Source organism: Anser anser, assembly GCF_964211835.1.
Source record: "Anser anser genome assembly, chromosome: Z".
Taxonomy (NCBI): Eukaryota; Metazoa; Chordata; class Aves; order Anseriformes; family Anatidae; genus Anser; species Anser anser.
Window position 1 is genome coordinate 37,702,854 of NC_139723.1, and position 20,144 is coordinate 37,722,997.

The 20,144-nt window shown below is 40.4% G+C and overlaps 1 protein-coding gene across 1 annotated transcript; it reads left to right on the forward strand.

Moving 5' to 3' along the window:
* Positions 1 to 3,405: 3,405 nt before the first annotated feature.
* On the forward strand, positions 3,406 to 12,177 carry MINAR2 (membrane integral NOTCH2 associated receptor 2; the record flags this gene model as incomplete). The annotated part of the gene is made up of 3 exons (XM_083818173.1): positions 3,406 to 3,570; positions 10,785 to 11,030; positions 11,881 to 12,177. The coding sequence occupies 3 exons, from the start codon at positions 3,406 to 3,408 to the stop codon at positions 12,058 to 12,060; spliced, it is 591 nt and encodes a 196-aa protein (XP_083674299.1). The 3' UTR covers positions 12,061 to 12,177.
* Positions 12,178 to 20,144: the final 7,967 nt, after the last annotated feature.

The following is a 20,144-nucleotide window of genomic DNA, read 5'->3' on the forward strand; positions in this document are numbered from 1 at the left end:
GAGGGATGATAAAGCCATGAAAGTGAAGTACAGTGAAGTATTTTCATTGGCCTTTCTTGCTGAAATGCTGCACAGATTCTCACACATTGCACATTGCCTACAGCAGGGATGTTATATGTTGGATGAAGCTGAAGGAAACGCATGAGAAGGTAAGACCAAATTGTTACGTTAGATGTTAATGGGTATCTAAGGTGGCAATCACTGAGACTCCTGGATGAACATAATTGTGAAGTTATGGAACTGTTTGCCACAGAGTGTAAGATATTCTTGCAAACAGCCACTCTGCCAGAGGACTGATAAATTGCAGTGTAATTCCTGTCTACGGAAAAGGGGATCTCTAGGGGATTCTTTGAACTGCAAGCCAAGGAATCTTGTGTTCCTTCCCTTGTGCATTAACAGCCTATAATAAATAATAAGACACCTGAGTGCACGGGAGAGTCAGCGTGACTTCAGTGGTGTCCTGAGCAAAGAGGATCTGGTGGACAAAGAAGTTTCTGACAATGTTGCATGTTACAGGACATTTAGGAACCTACACAGGACTGCAGGAGTAATCTCTATGCCTTGAAAGACAGTGAAAGAATTGGAAGCAAAAATGGAGCTTAATGGTCATCTTTCAGGATAATTCCCCAAGGAATGGTTTAATTTTGTTCAACGCTTTTCCCAGTGACATGAGGAAGAGAGTAAAATCTGAGATCACCAGCTCTGGAGATGACGTTATGCTCTTCTGGAGATGATGTTATGCTCTTCTAGTCAACCAAGTATTGCTTCACTTAGCAAGACACTAAAAAACATGAGTGATTATGCAAATATTAACCAATAAACTTAGTGTGGGCAAATGCAAGGTAGTACAGCTATGGAAAACAGCCTAAGTTATGCCTACAAGGTACTGAACTTGGAGCTGACAGTCACAGAGCTGGAAAAAGATCATAGTGTCATTAGCTATTGTAGTCTTCAGTTTTTGAACATAAGCAGGAGAAAAAGCCAAAGACTGTATGTCATCATAAGAAACTGCATCATTTTTCCCATTTTTGGAACTGTGGTGTACCCACAGTTCAAACCCTGCATTCATTTGTAGTCACTGCATCTCAGTAACCATGTAGTAGAATTAGTCAGTGATACATAGAAAAAGGCAAAAATAAAAATAAAAAAAATCAAGGAGATGGACCAGGTGGCTTATGGGATGGAAAAAGCTGATACTTCAGATTGGAGAGTGAAAGGTTGAGATGAGCGTTATCAAGTTTTAAAAAATCCTGAAGGTGATAGATATGCTTCATGTGGAGCTCTTGTTCACAAAACCCCGCAGTACAACAAAGATGACTTCCTTGATAAAACTGGTAGGGAAATTAGCATAAAACACATCAAAGCAAGCACTTCACACTGATGGTCATGAGGTTCTGAATCTTGCTTTTCAGAAGATTTGAAAACAATTAGACAAATTAATGGGCAAGAAGTCCATAAAAAGATGCCTATGAAAAGACACTCTAGTACAATACAATAATAAATAAATAAAATAAAATAAAATAAAATAAAATAAAATAAAATAAAATAAAATAAAATAAAATAAAATAAAATAAAATAAAATAAAATAGTACTGTGGATTCTGGGAGAGTAGAAGAGACTGGACTGCAGAAAGTTGACAAGTAGACACACTATGCCCAAGTAACACCTCTTCTTGCCATTTAAAACCACAGTGATTCTGGGCTGGGATCCCCCTAGCCCAGTCATGCTTTTGTTATGTTCTCACATCACATCTAATGAAATTAAGTAGTATCAGCAAGTAAATTCATACAGTAAATTCACCATCTTGTATGCTAGAGTATCACAGTATCACAGTATCACAGAAAAATCCTGTCTTCAGCAAGAAGCTGGAAAGGTACATATATTCATAAAAGAAGGCATGGTTGTACATGTTAGGTATTGTAGAACAATAGTTATTGCTGTCCTAGGTGTCCACAGGGAAAGAGGGGACTATATGTCATTTAAATCTAAAACATAAATTCATGGTAGTCACTAAGGTTATGCTGTATAAGTGTGATACAGTGTTCCAGGGTTTCATTACATTAGGGGAAAAAAAGTCTAAATTAAACTGCACATTTCCCAGAGGCATGCATCCCCAGGAGCATCTACCTAAAAGCATGGTGATTACTGCCTTTTTTGTGGCTGTTAGCAAATACTGTAATTGGAGTTTCTACTGGAAAGGCAATGGATTAACATTTTTAAATGAATATGCTGCTAAATAATTGCTAATACATGCATGCAAGGAAAAATCATGAACTTTCTATACAGATAAGAAAGGTTTTAATTCATATGTATATCAAATTAGTCATTTATTGCATTAGGGCCTCACGTAAGTAACAAAAAAAATCTACTTTTTAAGTTTTCTTTTAAAATGCTAGAAATACAGGGAAGCAGATTGATTCTATGATTTAAGTACAAAGCTAAAATTGTCATGGTCCCCTAATTCCCAGCACTTAATTTGATACAAAATAGGCTTTCCTGGATTTCAAATAATAAGCTTTCAAAAAACTATCTTATGTGGCTCTGTCATCAAAAATTAAGCATGTCTTACAGAAAAGAAAAAGTCTGAGAAAAAAAAAAAAAGTAACAATAAATGCTCATATTAAGGAATGTCCGTGATGAGAAGAGGAATTTCACTAGATGAAAATCAAAAGAGCTTCATACTCCTAAAATGCTGATGAAAGTACCAAATCTCAAAATAAAATAGTGAAAGTTAAGGGACTGACTCTACACCATTCAAGTCACTAAGAGTTTTTCCATTCACTTGAACAGAAGCAGAGTCAATTCCTTGAAAACTTCTGTTATCAATTACTTGAAACAAACTGGTATTTCCCAGAGTCAGGAATAATTTGCTGTCAAAGAAATCCCTGAATATGAAGAAGTGCATGTCATAGCTGCCGTGGTGAATGGTACCAACCCACAAGGCATGGTGAAGCCTGTTAGTGCTGCCATGGAGGAGGAGGAAGACTGGCTTTGCACTGGGAACTGCTTCTAATTTTATGAAAAAGAACTTGCTTTGAAGTGCTGTAAGCTTGAAATTTTTGGCAGGTCACTTGAGGAAGTGCTGGTATGCATTTAAGTGTCTCATGCATCTACTCACTGGTACTCGGTTAGCTTTAATGAGCACATATGTATCTATCAAAATAGACCTTGAACTTGAAAACTTAAGCTAGGCACTTAAAGAAACATGTCCTGTCTGCTCTGCCACTTCTAAACAACCTTTTATCAATGGTAGATGATATAAGTGAGCCTGACACCAAACAGGGGTCAGATACAGTTTCAGGAAACTGTCGTATCCTTCTTCACATCATTAATAATAGAAGGAGCGTGCACAGCCAGGAAGCAGAAGCTTGGGCTGCTTTCATTACTACTCTACAGGACAGAAACATGGACTTCTCCGTTTTGCCAAACAACAACCATCCTGATAAATTTCTACAATTGGAGGTGAAGTCTTTAGTGAAAAACTCTGCCTATCTACAAGCCAGCCTGGCAAAATTCCCAGAAGCATCTTTACCTGGAGTGCAGCAGTGGCACAACAGGGTTTATTTACAGGTAAGGTCTAACAGAGTCAGATTTTTTCCTGATTTTTTCTATGCTGTTTTGGGGGAACTGGAGGCAAATGATGTGAGCTTGGCATTTCAGCTGTGGATTCAGCTTCCCACATCTCTGAATCTGCACTACTAATATCCCTAGGAGTTTTCCTATTGACTTCAGTGAAGATCAGGCTCCAAAAAGACAGTTGCTCTCTTCAGTAGTAAGGCAGTCCACCTAATTTACTTCAGTACATTAGGCTTTATGTTGCTTGTGGTAACATTTTCATAGCATTTCCCAGGAAGCCTACTGGAGTCAAATACAGATTAATTGTACTAAGGGGCTAATGGGACACCCTCTCTGAAGAAATTAGAAGTATGAGAAAGAAGGGAAAAGAATATCAAAGGAGATAAAAAACAAACAAACAAACAAACAAAAAAAGAAAAACAACAACAACAAAACAACAGTGGACTTAAATCTGAAATCCAGGCCACATCATTCAGTGAAAAGGCACATTAGAGGGAGCAATAGAAATTCTTGCTATTGTCTTGATAGCTTGTATATGTCTACACAGTTCAGTGTAGCTTCTTTACATTGCCTTGTTTTAACTCCTTCCTCTTTGACCTTGCTGTCATCCTGACAGATGTCTGTCAAAATTATGAAAAGCAATGACTATGTTAATGCAGGTTATTATTATGTGGAGGTAGCAGCAGTTTCATGGTAAAAATGCAAATGCACACTGCCTAGCAGAGGCCCTGGAGCCTGCAGAGGAGACATTTATATCTGCATCAGAAGCAGTACAGCTGCATCAGCTCACACCCCTCTGGGCCCCACTTGCTACGCACACCACAGCACTCTTTTCCTGCTGCCCGGGGAGCCCCTCGCCTTTCTCCACCCCTAGCCTGAGCAAAAGCTCCAAGGTCTGGTTCTTGTCAAGGGATAGAGACACATGAAGGTGGCTGGGGGGCTGCAGAAGGGTCTGCATCCTGAGCATCCTTGGGGTGGCAGTCTAGATTCCCAGGGCAATGAGGAACGGGAACCAAAAAGCCAATGGGTGTGGAAGGGGAAGAGGAAGAGCCTTGAGGTCTCCCACAGCAACTTCCAGTTCAGCTTCTTCTTTCTTGGCCTCTTCTCCCCATCAGCTGCCCAGACCCCTTCCTTCCCTCCCAGAGACTGCTCCTATTGTATGCTCCTTGCTGGCTCACCCCCACAGGGGGAAGCTGGGGGGAAGAAGGGGGCAGGCAGGGGGGGTCCCACAGTTGCTGCCGTCTCCCATGCATGGAGCCTTCGCCAAGGGAAGGAGCCTGCAGGATCCCAAACAATGGGATTGTGGAGCAATGCTGGCCTCGCTCCCTGCCCCTCCGCAGCCCCTCTTTTGTGCAGGACAGAGGCAGCCACACACAGAGCCGCCTCCGCAGCGGGGATGCTTTTCCTTATTGTTGTTGAACAGGAGGCACTGAGGCTGGGCCAGGGCTGCAGCATTGTGGGAGGACTGGACCGTGCGGGGAGCCGTGTGCCTTCTGCTCATGCTCTGCCCTTCACAAGCAAGGGGGATCTTGGTGAGAGGATGAGGAAATGTGGAGGGTGGGCATTTCCAGCGAAATTCCTGTACTGGCCACATCTCTCAGAAACACAGCTTGTAACACAGTACGTTTATAAATGTTGAACCTAGGGCACAATCTATGTTTTTAAGTGCAATCATTATTGAATGCAAACTGTCCAGATAAAATTCATTGTGCCTTATTCTCTCTCCCTTATGAACTCGCCTCCTCTTTTTCCCTTTTGCTGACAATCAAATAAAGGGAAAAGAACTGATGAGTTCCAGACGTTAGAATAAACACGATGGCACAGTGGAGAACTAATGGCACAGGAATAACATGTTTTGCTTTAAGATGAGAGAGCTAATGGGGTTAAGGGTTAGTTAATTCAGAAACGGAAATGGGGAGGTTGGGGGGTGGAGGGTGAGGGAGGGGAATTCATTTCAGAACATATGTGCGTGACCTACAGGCTCCCAGAATCATTAAACCTTGAGAGTAGCCGAAATTCCTTGCAGAAATTCATTTTCTTTAAGAAACTGTTGCTGCTCAGGACTCCTTGCATAAAGTGACTGCTCGGTGGTGTATCTGTGGCCTCTTCCAGATCTTTGTCGTGAGACCATTCAAATTCAAGTGCACTTAACTACTTGTGTGTTTTCCCCACCTATGTTTTAAAATATATTTCCATTTTAAAAAGCAGCCTGTTTATAACAACAACTCATATTTCTGACCAAAAAGTTGCCACTTCTTCTCTTTACTTTCCTCTTCTGTGTCAGGCAAACTGAACAGCTTCCCTTCTCAGTTTATATTTTCATCATCTACTTCAAATAAAACAGACCATAAAGCGCTTCAGGAATCTTGGCCCTTCCTTGTGAAAAGCAGCATAAAAAGCACAGACTGTTTCTTCCACAAATGGCTAGCTGCTGACTGCTTTCTGATTGCCCTGAGAACTCCCAGCCCTGCGGGATGCTCTGCCCACAACACCTCGAGGTGCTCATAGTACAGCGGGTGACTGATTGCCTGTATCTGCACCTGGGAGCAAGCTCATCCCTCTCCTCCAGCCTGTCCCCTTGTTTTCTGCCTTTCTCAGACTTCCCTTTCCTGCTTGAGCTTTCCCCTTTTCCCTGTTTCTGGAAGAGCATTTTGTCTTTGAATACTGTGTCACTTCTCATTGCTGCTGTTGCTTAGGATTGCACAAGTCTGAATAACTTTTGGCCTGCAAGTATTACAGTTACCATGCTAACTGCACTGCTCACCCCTCCTGGTCTCTCATCTGAGTGTAATGCCTGTGTCTTGCCTTTTTACACTTCTCGAGGCACTGGGAGAGGAGATTTTTACCTCTTAGGTAGGTGCTTGGCTAGTCACTAGCCTGTCCCTTGGCCCAGACCTGCATTACATACTCTTTCTCCTATTCTTCCCTAGATATCTACAACTGGCTGGAATCAGAGACCAGCTGCAAGGCTGGCAGGAGCTTTGGTCGGACGCCATGCAGCAGTTTTTATACATTGTACTCACAGCCCTGCAGACCTCCATTAACAGCGACAGACAAAACAGCTTCCTTTAAGTAAATAATTAATTACTGGGGTAGAAGTACTCTTGTTGCTGCACTATGAAAAGCATCAGTATGAATGCCTACTTTTCTCTAAATTGTCCAGGGTCCTTTCATGCCAGCTTAAGTTTTTACAGCCACCTACTGATCTGCTATCCATGTCGGGTGGGTCCCTGGCTTGCTCTGCAGTACCCAATACTGCCTCGTGTCCCTGACAAGCATGTCAGTGGCCCTTCAGGTCTGTCGAAAAGAAAACTTGTATTCTTGGGAACCCTTAATGTGTGCTGTCTGCCCTTTTGCTTTTTGTATGTACTCACATAGCCATGGTTACTGATTGCTCTCCTGGTTATTTTTCCACAGCATCCCACATAAGATCCCCTCATAAGATCATCCCCCTTTTCTTTAATTGACCAAATGCCTTATCACAGGAATCCTTGGGTTACTACCTATCGGCTTTCTGTCTACCAGACCTTTCGTCCCTACATCAGACAAGTGCCCTTCCTGTTGCTGGGAGAGCTCTCCAGGGTGTGCTGTGTGGCTTCTGCAAAACAGAGAGTTACAATTTTAAACAAATCACTTACAAATATAATAATTGCCCTGCTACCCACTTTCATGGGGATTGAGGACGTTGTTACAAAACAACTCCTGCAGTTTGCGGTGGCCCTAGATTTCTGAAAGACTGCTTAGGTAAAGCTGTCAGGCACAGCTGCCCACAGACAGCGTTTGTTGCTTTCATTAAGTATCAGCCCGTCTGCAGCCAGTAACCACAGCTTGCCATGGGACATAGAGAGCTCTCATCGTGGGGGAATAAAGAAAAGTTTGACTTGCACGACATAACATTCTTTAATCTTTTGTTGATGTTGTTGTTGTTTGGTTTTGATGTCTCTTCTTTGATCTCCTCTTGCAGGTAGATTGGCTTTGGACCAAGGCCTAGCCTTAGTTCTTGGTATCTTGGTTTTGGTGGGTCATTACCTTGGTGCTTGATATCCCATATCAAAGACAGAGGACAGAAATGTTTGACTTTCTGTTTCAGTGGTAACAATCACAACAATAGTGGCAACAGAAGGGTAAAGTCAAGATAAATATGAGATTAAAATACTCCTTAACAACATAGATTACTGTGTAATTTACAGTTATACATATTGTCAAGTACTGATATGTATAATTTGTGTTATGAAATAATCAGCAAGAAAAGCCTACTGAGAAAGCACATCTTGATCCAGGGTTGGAACTAGCTTCAACTCTCTATAGATCCTCAGGCTTTTCAGAGCATCTTCTTCTTATGCATGTCAGCTCTCTGGATCTGACAAAGAGGGATAAACTGCTTGTGGTGAGAAATGAGTTATAAACAGCAAGAACTTTCTTCCTCATGAGTTATATGTACATCAGATGTAGTTATATGTATGCAAAGATGAGTATTTCTCATCTTGTTAAATGAGTATTTCTTCAATATATTTCAACTATAATTTCTTGGAGTTTTTTATAACTACTGCTGCTTTGAGGATTTGCTGTTCTCTTCATTTCAGTGAACTCTAATATAAATTTCCTCCTATCAGTTCTGATTTAGATCTCTTCCACCCCCATTTATGCTGGCTCCTCAAGCACAGTGCATACAATATTAATTCTTTAACACACTTAAGTACTGAAGTTTACAATACTTTCATCTTTCTTTGAACATTGTTTTTGTGAATAAGAATCAAAACATAGAAGTCCATAAAAACTGCTGATTGTTTGAGTCTTAAAAGAAATGTATTTCTTTTGCTTGAATTAATGCTTGGATTCATATTTTTATTTTCTAACCTTATTTTCTCTGTTTCTATAAATGCATACGTTTCTTGCAACCTGCTTCATGCTTATCTGTACTATTTATTTGACCTATGCTTTCTTTTTGTCTGTGACTTAGTTTTTTCTCCTTCTGTTTCCCTAAGTAGTTTCTAGGTCATATCTACTCCAGAAGTTTCATAACCAAGCCTTTGACTGCATTCAAGTGTTCTCTGATTAACGTCGCACTTCAGTGTTTGTTCTCCAGACCTCCCGCAAAACATGTCGTACCACAAATTCCAGTCCAGTTCTCACAGTAAATCTCTGTTGCTCCTCCCATCGTATTCCTCCCTACCATTACTTCAGGACAGCACATTCTCCTGTTCTCATGCATCGCTGCCCATGAAAAGCAAACTAGTCTGGAGGGAAAGGGCATAAAATTTTGTCACAAAGAACTCTTTTTATGAACAAATTCTGCATCATGCCATCTTTTGCAAGTTTTGGAGTTTGTTATTTAAAACAGCTTTAAAAATTGCCGTCAAGTTGCATTATTTTCACAATATTTTAGCCTAGGGAGACCAAACATCCCCTGGTGAGACAACTCGCCTTCTTCAGCAAAATGTTCTTCAAGTTCAGCTATCTAGCAGGCCTGAGGGAGGCATCATTAATGTCATTGACAAATTTTAAAAAAGAAATAAGTAAAACAAAATAAAATAATATGTAGTCAGAAAGAAATGACAGTTAAAAACACCAGCTCAGCTGAAATCTGGCCAATACAATCCAGAGGACTTCAGTGCCAGCTGTAAATGCAATGCAAAGAGTAATACTGTCAGGGGACATGTCAAGCCTAAGGAATGACATATGGAAATTATGAACTAATGGAGGAACTGGGACAGCACTGAAGATCCGCCCACCTACTAATGATAATTATTGATGGGAAATATTCTTAGTCACTTGTGATGATTTAGTGATAAGAGTGCCAGCATGATGCTTTCTACTACGGTTTCTTAGACAAAGCCTGTTTCTTTATCTTCTCCTTCCTTTCTAAAGGAAAGCAGCTCCACCACTTCCTTCTACACCTTCCTGCCCCACACGTCCTGTTGTGTCTGCACAGACCCAAGTTACAGAGCTCGTGATGATCTCTAGCAGCTGGCTTCCACTGACAGTGGATCCACCAGCTTACCAAGGTGGCAGGCTGTTGCTTGAGCAGAGGAAGCAAGCAGTTTGCTGTCAGTTTCGAGACCGGTGCTGTCTGATGGGGGAACCAAGCAGCTCCAGAGGCAGTGTGAGGAGAAGGTGGCAGCCCCATGCTCCTGCTGGCAGGCCTGCCTGGGCAACAAACCAGGCCATGACCACCTTTGTCTCAAGACAGGACAGAGGTGCTGGTGGGGAAGCATCATTTGCTAACAAGGGGAGCTTTGTGTGCTGTGGGATGGTGCTGTAAAGGCAATCCTGAAGCACAGGACAGATACTGGTGTGAGAGCACGGCTGTCAGAAACAGCTCTCTTAGGAAGCTGAGGTGCAGCTGGAACCACTCATCAGCAGCAGATTAGTTCCAAGTCTCGGCGACAAGGTTGTGGTGAAAGACAGTGTTGAACAGCTTGAACTGTAGAGCTGGATAGCCTTCCTGCATGCAACTAGAAATCAAAAAAGAAGGCATCTGCAGTCTTACTAGCTCCCAAATAGACACTCAGCAAGGTTTTAAGGAACACCATTTGAGTTCTTCAAAAAGCAGATCCCACCAGGCTTGTTGCTCCTCCTCCTTTGCTACCCCCTCTCCTAAAGCGTCTGATTTAATTAATATTGTGCAGGGAAACTGCTTAGGTATTCAATTACATTTGAATTTTGACAGTGTCTGACTTGAGACTTTCCCTCAGTTACATGTCAGGCCCCTCTGACATCCTCACATGTGTCTAACATGCAATAACGTGAACAGAGCTGCAACTTGCACCCACTGTTAGATGTGCAGCTCCAGTAAAGCCAGTCAGTTACACGTCATCACTGTATGTGTCAATCTGTTTTGTGTTTACAGCTCTGCTTCTGCATCTTACTCATTTGGTATCTGTCAGATCTACGAGATCCACTTCTGTACACCACGGCACCATTTTGCTAAAATACAGGCTTTCTTTCAGCAGGTATAATAATGCCAGTTTCTATTTGCAGAAAAGTTTAATGTCCACATTGTACCCCCATGTTTTCCACAGAAGGAAGAAATCTGCACAGAGTGAACAGTAAGGCTCCCTTAATGCATTTTTGCCAGAAGAAGAAAAATTGTTGCAAATGTAATTTTAAAAATGACTCTATTATATTACAAATAACTCTGGGAGGGGACCTGTGTCATAGGTAAGTGAAGAAGAAGGTCAACTTCTGCTCTAACTTGTGCATTGCAGAGAGAAAAGAAAAACATCACTGAGCTGCCTGGCTTGGAACTGAATGGCATCAGCCAAGAAATGATAGACAAAGCCCTTGGGAAACACATTACACCCATGACCCTGAAATCCACAATCAAGAGCAATCCCCTGTATAGCGATATCCAGGTGGATGACGACCGGGAGGAGAAGAAAAGGACACCTTCCTGGACTGTTCAGGACTATGACAGACATTCACTGCATTCTAACTTGTCCAGCCACATAAAGGTAATGTACTGCTGCACTGCATTAGTCACATGGATTGCTATGAGCTGTGTGTGGACACAAACCACCATGCAGCGTGTTTGGTTCTTTTGGTAGAATTCCAGAAGTAAGTATGGACAAGCTTTCCTGTACAGACATGACACTATCCTGTGTGTGATCAAAAAGAGAAGTCTACATACCTGGTTAGATGTCAGGAATTTTGGTTGAGCAGAACGAGACTTCTATAGCTACAGAAGGTCTTGAACCACAACACCCTGTTACTGAGTTTCCCCATCTATATAGGGCAAATCTGTAAATCAGGTACTTAAACAATAGATGGCCAATTTTTTAACTTTTCATATGGCTGTTTATAACATCATTCTGTTATCAGATAATGTATATTTTCTCAGCCTTATTCACACCAGGCAGAATCCTGCCCATATGTGAGTTGACACAAATCAATTTTAGGGTTACTTTTTTTTTTCCTTTGTTTGTTTGTTCATTTGTTTGTTTTTGCTATCCCCTGGTTTTGGAAAGGGACCCTGATCTGCATTTGTAAATCAGCATCTCTTCTTGAGAAGGGCAACATGGTTTCTTCTTCTTCCTTTTTTTTTTTTTTTTTTTAATCTCAGTGGCTGGTGTCCTACATTTGGTTCCTGGCTGAAAAGTGTGGTTTTAATTTTCCCCAGTGGAACATTTGCAGCATCTGGCAAGTAGTGTAACCTATGTTCAAGTGAAAGTCTCTTGCATTTGTGTTCTGATGCTTTAATTCATTAATCACTATCTGATGAAAGCCAAAATACTTCTAGCTATGTTCTAATGACTTTATGTGCAAGACAGAGGAACTGAGTTCATTTTCTGATTTTTCTTTTAGGAAAATCCTAATGATCTCCAGTTCTGGATGGGGGATATATATACTCCTGGGTACGATACCCTATTAAAAAAGAAAGAGAGAGAAAAAAAGCATTCCAAATGTTGCCGAATCATCCTGCTCATGATACTAGCTGTTTGCATCCTGATTACCATAGTCACGCTCAGCGTTTTACTTAGTTAGTACAGCCAAATGCTGTTGATGGGAGTTTTTCAATAAATATTTTTATTAAGCTATTCCCCTCCCTTGTTTTATTTGAATTCCAATTTTTGTCACAAATACAATTTGTTTGACATCACTATTTTACAATGTTCCTGTACCACATAAGGAATTGATCCTGAAAAGATACAAATACCCTGAGCATAGCAAAATGTCTCCTTATGGGTAGAATTAAAAAAAGAAAATTATAAACATGCTACTTCTTATAATGCCTTATTCTTTTGACCAGTGATTTGGTTTGATGCAACGTCAAACAGTTGATTATTTATTGTAATAAATACCTACCCTTTTTATGATAGCTATTATTGGAGTGTAATAGCAAAGGATGATAAGAGTGGCATTTGAAGTATTGTAAAGAAATCTAAATGAAAAATTTATGCATTACTTACTGACTGACTGAATTGTGGCCATGATGCTGCTCTTTCTAAAATGTTAGCCTGAATGCATAAATATTTCCTTGCACTTTTTCAGAGAAGAAAAACAAACAAAAAGACCTTGAAATCTTTGAATGACTATTGAAATAATTTTCTGGGATCTGTGACAGCATTTCTTTACTCCTGAATCCTGATCTTTGACCATGTATCATCTCTGCCACCCCAAAAGATGGAGAGACAATATTTCTTTAACAGCTGCCACATCAGAAAACTGGAGCTAAATCTGTGGAGTGCTAAAATATAAATGAATCAGAATACGCATTAAAAAGATTGAAGTTATACAGCCATACTGCTAAACAGGGTCTTTGTAAATAAAAGAAAAAAAAAAAGACAACTAGATTCATACACCTCAAAATAATTCAAGAGGATGAAAATACAAGATAAACTGATAAAATAAAAAGAAAGTGAACAAAGAGAGAAGCAAATAAATTATTTATTTCCTCTCTAAAAAACATGCTGTGTGCTGCTAACCTTTCTACTTATATACCAGGGCAAAGGGCTGTAAATATTGTTGAGCTGGAGATCTCCCTCACTCACACAAGAGAATCTCACAGATGCCTGAAGGCTAGAAAGCTGGCTTTACACCAGATCTACCTCTCTTCACACAAAAAATGCTCTGAAATACTTCAGGAATACAACTAAGGTTGAAGGGTGTGTATTGCCCCCTGTAAGCTCCAGGACGTGTCCTACTTGCAGCAGCTTTACAGTGCTTAACTTAGGTCAGGATGGATTCATTTTCAAGCACAGTGAGACAGTAAAATAAGTGTGTTTAATTCCTTCCTTCCTCACCTGGTCCAAGTCTGAACCTAGTTTGTGCCATAAATACTTGGACCCTATTCTAGTTTGTACCATAACTGGGTCAAAGTGACCTGTTCAGCAATAGGCTGAAAGTGCTTTCTTTTTTAAGCGATTTAATCTGGTGACCAGCCAACAGCAAAAGTGTAGCAGCATTTTAATGCATTGGCATAAAATTAGTGCCTGCATTATAAAACTGAACATTGTAGTAGATATACTGGGAAGCTCAACCTCCTGTCTTGCTGCAGTTTTAGTGCGGATGGGTGTTGCTGTCTGAAAGAACAGAGCCCCTCGGCTTATGAAAGTAAAAACTAAGGAGCATTTTACAAGACTAATGGCTGACATTATTAAGTAATTATTCACATTAAAGCAACAATACTTAACTGTTTTTTCCAACCCAAGTACATATCCTTTAAGTGCTTTGCATACAATGTAGAAATGTATTTTTCTAAATTATTGAGGCCTGTAGGCGGGAAGCCTAAAAGCAAAGGGCTCTGTAATTTCCAGGAAAACAGCCAATAATGAGAGTTTCTTAACTGCATTGCTCTCTGAGGGCTTAGCAGTAGGGATAAAATCGTTTTCTCTGCAAGTCCATTACCGGCTGTTTCAGCCCGGTTTCGCTGCTGTCATCTAGTGGAGAGTCAGAAAAGAGGAAAAAGGGCTTTTTTTTTTTTTTTTCTTTCCCGCCTGCGACCGTCCGGTGCGGGTTCCTTTGCTGCCACCTGCTGGCAGACGGCTGGGTCCCCGCGCAGCCCCTCCGCCCCGACACTCACACGTTTTCTCAATTATGGATGTGCAGAGCTGTTAAAAAGTGGGAGACAGAAAAAGGCCCGCTCGTTCTCTGCGGGAGCGTCTGCCCTGCCTTTATGGAAGAGGCCTACTGCTGCACACTTGAAAGGGCATTCGCAGGGGGACAGCCCATCATTGTCTGCTTAAATGTGAGCTGAATTCTAGCGTTTGAGAAAATAAACAAGAATTGAATGCTTTTGGGAGAACGAAATTGAAAGACAAAGACTTCTTTTACAAGTGGGGGGGAATCCTCCCTGCAATTAATTTGTCCAGGAACAATTAAGGAGACACCCCCCTTTAACCATTTGATGCAGTGTTAAGTTACATGTGTTGTACAGGAATGATTTTATTTGTGGATTGGTAAAATGGCTTTGTGTTGCCTTTTTTTGCTGTGTGATTTTGTTTTTTAATTCCTTAGAGATGAGGGATGAAGCAGAAAAGTCTTCATGTAACATTTATAAAGTAGGATTAGGATTGGTGTTTGGAAAACAGAATGTTTAGTGTATTCCAAAAGTGCTTTTAAAACTGGATGAATAAAACAACTCTACTAGGTAATGACATTCAAATGGGACATACAGCATTTTTTCCATAGTAAGTAATCTCTGAGATCTAAATTCATCGTTCTGTTCCTGGCCTGAGAGAACGCTTACGCATACACTCTGCTTGACTTCAATGGGATTTAAGCAGGTGCTTAAAGTAAAGAAGTCAAATTTGGATCAGAACAGGAACAAATGTTGGCAAGTGTTTAAATTTTTTATTCCAACAGTAATCAGCTCAACTGCCAGCAAAGTCTCCTACTTAATAGCCAGTAAAAACTCTAACATGCAGCACCAGGTTGATACATTGATATCATACCAGTACCTATTCTGACGATCTAGAACAAGGGTGTAGCTGCTGCAGAATACTACCTTTAATTGGGAAAACTGGTGTTTGCAGTGAGAAGTAGGAGGAATTAGTTCTTATAAAATGTGCAGCTGCAGTCTGGAACTAAATAGGAGCACTAGTTCACGCAGGCTCTGCCAACTTATAATTGCATAGGCAGTTACTATATTTCACAAGTGATTTTAGAAAAACTTACTTCCTTCTCTCCAGCAAATAAGGATTAACTTTCAAAACTACCTAAGGGTTTTATTTTATTTTTTATTTTAATACAACTGCTCTCAAGTCTCTACTGCATCTTGGAAAACTATAAGGAAATTCACAGCTTTCCTCTTCCTCTGCTACATTCTTCCTTCCCTAAAACAGTCAATAAATATGCATCTGAGTTTTCATTTTATTTATTTATTTATATATATATATATTTTTCTCCAGTGAAGTTGTGGGACAGGGGCTTGTGTTTGGCTGTGGAGCTCCAGCAGGAGCTGTTTGGGTAGCTGTGGCTACCACTCTTTCGGAAAGCCTAGAACTGGCTCATAGAAAGGATCTTGTGTGGCTTGTTCCTTTAGTAGGGTATATGTTTTCACACTTTCTATCTTACATTTTTCTTTCTGTCCATGCACTCATAAGACAAAACATGTTCTAAAAGAGGAAAAGGAGAGGTAAAGAGACATTTTGCAATGGATAAAGTTGGTCACGCTAGGATTTAAAAAAAAAAAAAAGCTATGTGAGATGTCATATATTATAATTTCCTCTGGACAGGGCAGAAGTTACTCCTTCAGTTATGATGTACTGGTGTGTGAATGATGAATTTACACTTATTTAAACAATAAGAATCATAACAGCAGGACATGTGTGGATGTTAAATATTTCACTCACTATCTCTGAAAGATTGGGATGGTCCCCACAAATTCCCCCAACCAAGGAAAGTGTCCCTCTGATCAGCTCAGATATGTTTTGAAGCCAGCCAGGCTCCAGAATCTGCTCCTAAGAACCTGGCTCTGCTTGGTTATGCTCTTGTAAAGGGATTAATTAACAGAAATACGAACTTATTAGTTAATGAAACTAAGAACAAAACAGCCTTCCAGCACAGCAAACGTGAGGTTTCCACCAACTATTTTCTCATGTGATTTTACTGTTTAGAAAATCTTTCTGTGCTTAAAAGGCCTGAAGTGGCAGCTAATTTTCTCCATAGTGTTACCTTCTGTAACAGCAACAGATGCAAGATCAGGTGTAATATCTCTTTGTCATTCAACATAAACTTTAAAACATTTAAAGCACAGTATTTTAGGTAGATTATGCTTTTTGGCTTAACAACAAAATTTTCCACTTATATAGTTTCCTTTAGAAAAACAATTGCTTTTTGCTCTGTGTATGTGTGTATATATATATATGATCTTCTGGAAAGCTTTACCTTGTGGACAAAAAGACAGAAATCCAAAGCATCTCTATTGATTCAGAGGTCTGCTATGACTTTGCCTGCACAGACATAACCTGACTATTTGCATTGTATGGGAATGCATTGATAAGTACAGGAGAGTCTCTTGTAACAGTCAGCTACAGTTCATAGTGGATTTTGAGAAGTCTTTCCAGTGTTTACTCTTTTTCATGACACTGAGCTAGTGACTGGTAGATGCAAACTCAGTGTACAGCTCATTTCTCAGCTGCCTGGCAGCACTGCAAGCCCAGAATCATAAGTCAAGTTTGACAGGCCTGTGACCATTTCAAGTCTATTGGCTGGAAAAAGAACAACAGAACAATGGCTTAGAGAAAAAGAAATCTATTCATGAAATAGTGGTCTACAAATCTGAATTTGCAAAAGATTTAAATTGCAAGATTCATGGTTTGGGGAGTATTTTAATTTCTAGTGCCCCCACCCCTCACCCCTGGTGCTCCAGACAAGTATGTGACCCATCCATTGAGCTAGCTTCAAATGATAATGTAAGCTATGCCTTGAAAATAACCAGCTGATTTTCAGGTGCTCAGCTTCTCCAGACTTGTCCAGCTGCAAACAGCCATGGGTGAAGTTTGCAGCTGCCCAAGTGAAAATATCACAGAGCTGCCCCTTGATGTATATTTCTCAAAACCCAACAAAATGCAGGAGGCGAACTTCTGCTGAGGTACAGATATACCTCAAGTTTGAACTGATGTGGAATCTGAGCATATGTATGGTTTAAGATAAAGAACTTTTGCCCAGATCCCTGAGAAGGTGTGACACTGACTCCTCCCTTTTGCAGCTGCTTTTCTGCAGACTTCGCCCAGAAGCAGCCAGTCTGGCCAGCGATGCTGCATCCATTCCCCGAGCCAGTGCTTTTCCTCACAGAAGGACTTGTCAGGATGGATGCTGACTGCATCCTTGTCATAGGGGCTGACTGCATGAGTCTCTGCAGTGGGACACACTTCAGACTAGTCTTGATACTCCTCTAATACTGATCAGGACATACTGAATCACATCCCCAGACCTGAGGTAACTAATCTGGTTGAGAAAAATAAACATTGAGCAGTCTTTCCTGTGACATATGATGTTCAGCTAAGGCAAACCAACAACAAATTCTTGCGCACAGACCTATTTTCAATGCATTACTGAAACAAGCTGGCTGACAGTTTTTGTGTTACGAGAGTGGGGAATGGATAGTTAATACTATGACATATGGTATTTTCAGGAGAGCACGTAAATCCTGAGCTGGTGTTCATTCTTGTTCCCACCCGCATATTTAGCTAAACAAGCAGCTCCAAAGAATCCAGCATAAGAAGCATTCTTCCCAAAGAGGGCTCGTTTCCCTCTGGGATTTCCTTTGTACAGATTGTGCTCTTCTTGGGTATATTCCAAAAGGCCACTTCCAGCTTGAAACCAATTTGCTGCAGCTGCTGCAATAAATTGAAACTCTTGTTGCTCTAAGTAGGCTAATCTGGGAAGATTCTTGATACTTGCTGTAAGATTAGCCTTGTTGGAGGAAGCGGTGTGGAGGTCAGGTGTAAGGATGAGAGTTGTGCTATAGCATGCAGCTGTTGTACCACACAGCATTTATCTGTTGGGTAGCATGCTTATTCACTTCAAATTTGGTGGACTTCTGTATTTTAATGCCTGTGGGTGTGAGGCATATGACGTAAATGTCCAGCCTTGGACATTTGTCTCCAGCTATCCGTTTTTATCCATTTAAGTAACAGCATTTCATCAGAAAAGGAAGTGGTAATGAAGATCCATAGTGATAATGACAAAGGATGGTTTTATTGTGGAAGACGCTTGCTTTTGTTTCTTGTCTGATTTCCATTTTTCCCACCCACTCTTTTCTTTTTCTGACCTCCAAGCACAGCAACTTTTTGAAAGCACTTACGGCATAAGACCTTCTAAAGTTCTGAATATAGGAACTGTAGGTGACTAATGTTTGGTGTGTGGCTAGCACTAAGTTAGCATTAAATTGATAAGAGAATTAGCATTAAATTGTTAAAAAAAGATTGTAGGCCTTTTAAAGCAGGTAATATAAATAAGCACAGAGCCTTTGATCTTTAAAGTTGCATTACTTCATTTTCTTTATAACAAGCATTGTCATGCACACTATCTCAGTTCAATGACAAGTGAGCTGAACCAAGTATTAATAAATTGTCTCTCACTGAGGAGCCGTTCATGGAATCATTAAGGTTGGAAAAGACCTCCAAGATCATCTGGTCCAACTGTCAGCCTACCACCAATACTACCCACTAAATGATGTCCCTAAGTACCTAATCCGTTCCCTTAAACACCCCCAGGGATGGCGATTCCACCACCTCCTTGGGCAACCCATTCCAATGCCTTGGTCTACCTCTTTCTGAGAAGAAATTTCTCCTAATTTCCAACCTGAACCTCTCCTGGTACAAATTGCGGCCATTCCCTCTTGTCCTGATAGTGCCTTCTCTTTCTCTTTTTCCTTCTCCTTCCTACTCTTCCTGTTTCTTAAGAAACTCTACTCATTTCTAGAACTTTTCCTGTTAGATATGTGGAGACAAATGAACATCAAGAATCGTAAAGCTCTTTTGCTCCGAAATGGTTTACATTGCTGTAAAGGTCTTACAAATGATATTATCTTCTTTACATCCCATAAAATCTTCTGGAATGCCTACAATATTAAATTGTCATAGAGCACAGTTCTCAATGCAATATAAGGTGAGAGAGTGTTTTAATCAGGTAAGTGGTGTTTTATTTTTGTTTGTTTGTGGGTTTTTTTTGTTAAAAAATAAAAAGGGGGGAAAGAAAGGCAAAATCTGCAAGTTTTTTAAGATTAAGCTGAGGATAAAGAGATAGCCATGACATTAAATTAGACTTTGTCCCTGTTTGAAATGTGACACAGAAGATATCTAAGTTAGAACAAGAATAAATCCCGAACGAGGCATACAGAATTAAGAGAGATCAAACAACAGTAGCTCTGACTTTGTGCATATGGGTAAAAATATAAAATATCAGAAGTAACTAGATTTGAAGTATAAGGTTGTGCAAAGCTCAGAACCAGAAAACAATGGGCTGTCTTAGCAAATGAAGTAAAGATACTTACTGCAGCCTGAATGCCAATGCATTAAACTGGCAAGTTGTCAAATCCCCAGGCAGTAGAAAACAAATGAGTAAAACCTAGGGTTTATAGCAGTGATTTTTGTGTGGAAATTAAAGTTACAATATATAACAAACTACCAAAGGAGAGGAGAATTTGCCATGAAGCTAAAAGCACATCCAACCTTGGAATGAGAAAACAGATTCCTCAGGGTTTTATTGATGAAGAAAAATAGACACGTGATAGTAGGATTTACACAGTGAAGCCCATTAAATTTCCCCCAGGCATCCTTCACCTCTCATGGGATTTTTGCCTGTCACTACTCCAAACTTGCTCAAGCACACTAATTCTGCAATGTAGTGTCAAAACAGGTATCAAGGGTGGGTTCTCTCCTTATGCAGAAGAAGAATACCCCCATGCTAAAAGCATCCTCATCAGGAAGAAAGTTGTTTTGCTTTCATGGGACCTGTCATTTACAGCTTATGTACAAAGCAGCATCCTGAACACTCTTATGCTTGAAGAATCTTTCAAGTATAACTTGGAGAACAGAAAATATGAATCACTGAGTGTATTAAAGGTGGTGATGTGACTCTTGCCCCTGTCACAGGATTAAGAGTGAAGCTATATTGGGAGA